The following is a 2,500-nucleotide window of genomic DNA, read 5'->3' as shown; positions in this document are numbered from 1 at the left end:
TCACACTCTGCCTACACACACACACACACACACACACACACACACACACACACACACACACACACACACACACACACACACACACACACACACACACACACACACACACACACACACAGCTCTCAGTTTGGGGAATTACTTATTCACAGTCTGAGGAGTGAATAGAAGCGCTGGGGCCGTATTCATTGAGCTTTCCTGTTCTAAGAACCTAAAGTATAGACAAGCTCCTGGGAAAGATGAACATTATTTCAAAGAAAATTAAGCTAAAAGCTCAATATGACCAGAACGTTACAAATGATGTTAACGGAGGAGAATAGAGATGAAACCATTTCAATAACTAGTTATAATGCCTGCACACACTTCTCTATGAGAATAATATTATTGATTATATATTATTACACTTCAAGTAGAACTTGGTTTGTTTCGGGTTCATTTAAATGATAACTAGAATTAACTTTAATGTATCATGAAGAAAGTCAGACGTACCTGAAAAATCACTTCTTCAATCTGACCGCAGTTTATCTTCTGCTCCAACTTCTCAACATCGGCCTCCTGTGAATACACACACTTTGATAATATGAACACACTTCCTCCCACACCACTATGGGCGCTGTTGTCTTTGGGTTGAACTCACTTCAGGTATCATGAAACCCTTTACAGGTAGATCACTATGCTGCTAAAGAGTAACTTCAGCGGATCAGATCAAACTGATCAGTGATCAGTCATGATTAGGCGTTCACAATAAACTGAGAACAGTTTTCAGCTGCCTTCAAGGTATACACAGGAAGTGACAGAACAATTTACTTCGTTAGTTTTGAACTTTCGTCTATTTGTAGTTTACAGATCACGTTTGGATTTATTCATGTTTATAAATATATATTTATGTAGAAATGTATGTGTAGCTGCATCCTTTGTTCTTTTTATGTCTGCCTGTGAAATACATTACTACTCATTTTGATATGTGTTATAAATAAGCTTTATTATCATCAACCACACAAGATATGTTTTTAGACTAAACATGAGACTAATAGTCAACAATCCAGCGTTAAGTATTACAACTTCACATAAAATAAGGATTTTCTTCAACACTTGGTGTTTGCTGTCAGATCTAAGAGTTAATCAGCTCTCTGATGTGGCGACAGCCAAGCGTTTCCCATCATGCAGTGGGCCAGGCAGTCGATGCAGAGCTACTGCGGCGCCTGGCTCTAAAATCGAGGGCCGCCTTGATCTCGTGAGATTATCGATGACCACGTGTGCATGACGTCAGAGCAAGTCGGACACAAATCTACCTAGCATGCATTGCTCGCCGATCGATTCTGATCAGAACTGTTTGCTCTTCTCCAACGAGCCTATTGTCTCCCAGTAAATTATTGATGTTCTCTCTGCTTTGGCAGAAAAACACTTCATGTTTGAAGTACATCACATGTTCTTCAGTTAATCATGAGACAAACAGGAACACTAACACTTGTCAAATTTATTCAAAAAGACTACTTCTACTTTTCATATTTCTACTTTTCCTATTGATTCCAATTGTATTAAGCTAGTGAGATGATATTCAACATCTTGTTCTGCTTCTATAACCCGTTTCCATTTCACATGTAGAACAATACTCCCTTCTGAATGTACAGTAAGGACTGCGTGACGCTTGATGGTCTGGATCCCAGGGAAACCAGTTCTGAAGAGACTAGACTCACCACTTTGACGTGGTTGAAGCGCTCGCTGACCAGCTGCTCCGTGTACTTCCTGTAGGCGGCGTCCTGCGGCATCGTCTGCAGCGACGCCAGGATCTTAGAGTACAGGATCCTCAGCCGCTGAGAGGAGAAACTAGTTATATACACTTGCATGTTACAGTGAAGCTGGTCATGTGATCACATGATCATGGTCGTCACTAATACACCCGCAGGTCATCTCACCTCGTGTGGGTTATGGGACACCGCCAGACCCACAAGGCCGGTCGTCTGGAAGAGAAATGAGTCACTCATCACTTCATCATCTCATCACCTTCATCACCTCATTACTTCATCACCTTCAATGCATTCTGACCAACACCAGACAACGTGATTTATGGAGATGGCTCCAGGAAAATGAAATGATCACTTAACAGGTTTTGTCTTTAAGTAGCACATAACACTTCCTAAAACAACAAGTATTGTGAAACAGTCAATCATGTGTATCATTGGAGTTGAAACCTCAACAATATCTTGTTGGCTGGAAACCTAACATTTCCATTAATATCATGTTCCATGTTAACAGAATAACTGCAGCACGTGATGTGAGTAGCAGACAAACTGTCAAAGGACAAGGACCACAACTGGATCAACACAATAACACAACATGACGTAGAGCTCCTGAGCTGTCAGGAACACGCTACTTCAGTTACAGGTCAGGACCTTATAGCTTCTACACACTAGATTTACATTATTTACATTATTATTCATTTGAAACACTAACAGAGAGTCTGAGCACTGGACGCAGCTGCTCTTGCTTTACAGGAGAGTCT

The 2,500-nt window shown here is 40.9% G+C and overlaps 1 protein-coding gene across 1 annotated transcript in view; it reads right to left on the bottom strand.

Annotated features, from left to right (window-relative positions):
- Positions 1–2,500, bottom strand: part of ndufa5 (NADH:ubiquinone oxidoreductase subunit A5) — a 2,943-nt gene that overhangs the window by 170 nt on the left and 273 nt on the right. Inside the window, exons 2-5 of the mRNA XM_079236257.1 lie at positions 1,914–1,958; positions 1,695–1,811; positions 487–552; positions 1–11 (exon numbers count right to left, since the gene is read on the bottom strand). The exon at positions 1–11 is cut by the window's left edge and continues 170 nt beyond it. Coding sequence (XP_079092383.1) covers positions 1–11; positions 487–552; positions 1,695–1,811; positions 1,914–1,958 — 239 coding nt within the window. The remainder of the gene's footprint in view (positions 12–486; positions 553–1,694; positions 1,812–1,913; positions 1,959–2,500) is intronic.

This window comes from Taurulus bubalis (assembly GCF_910589615.1).
Source record: "Taurulus bubalis genome assembly, chromosome: 20".
NCBI classification, from domain to species: Eukaryota; Metazoa; Chordata; class Actinopteri; order Perciformes; family Cottidae; genus Taurulus; species Taurulus bubalis.
The sequence above is the reverse complement of the archived record's forward strand: the minus strand, read 5'-3'. Positions and strand labels throughout refer to the sequence as shown.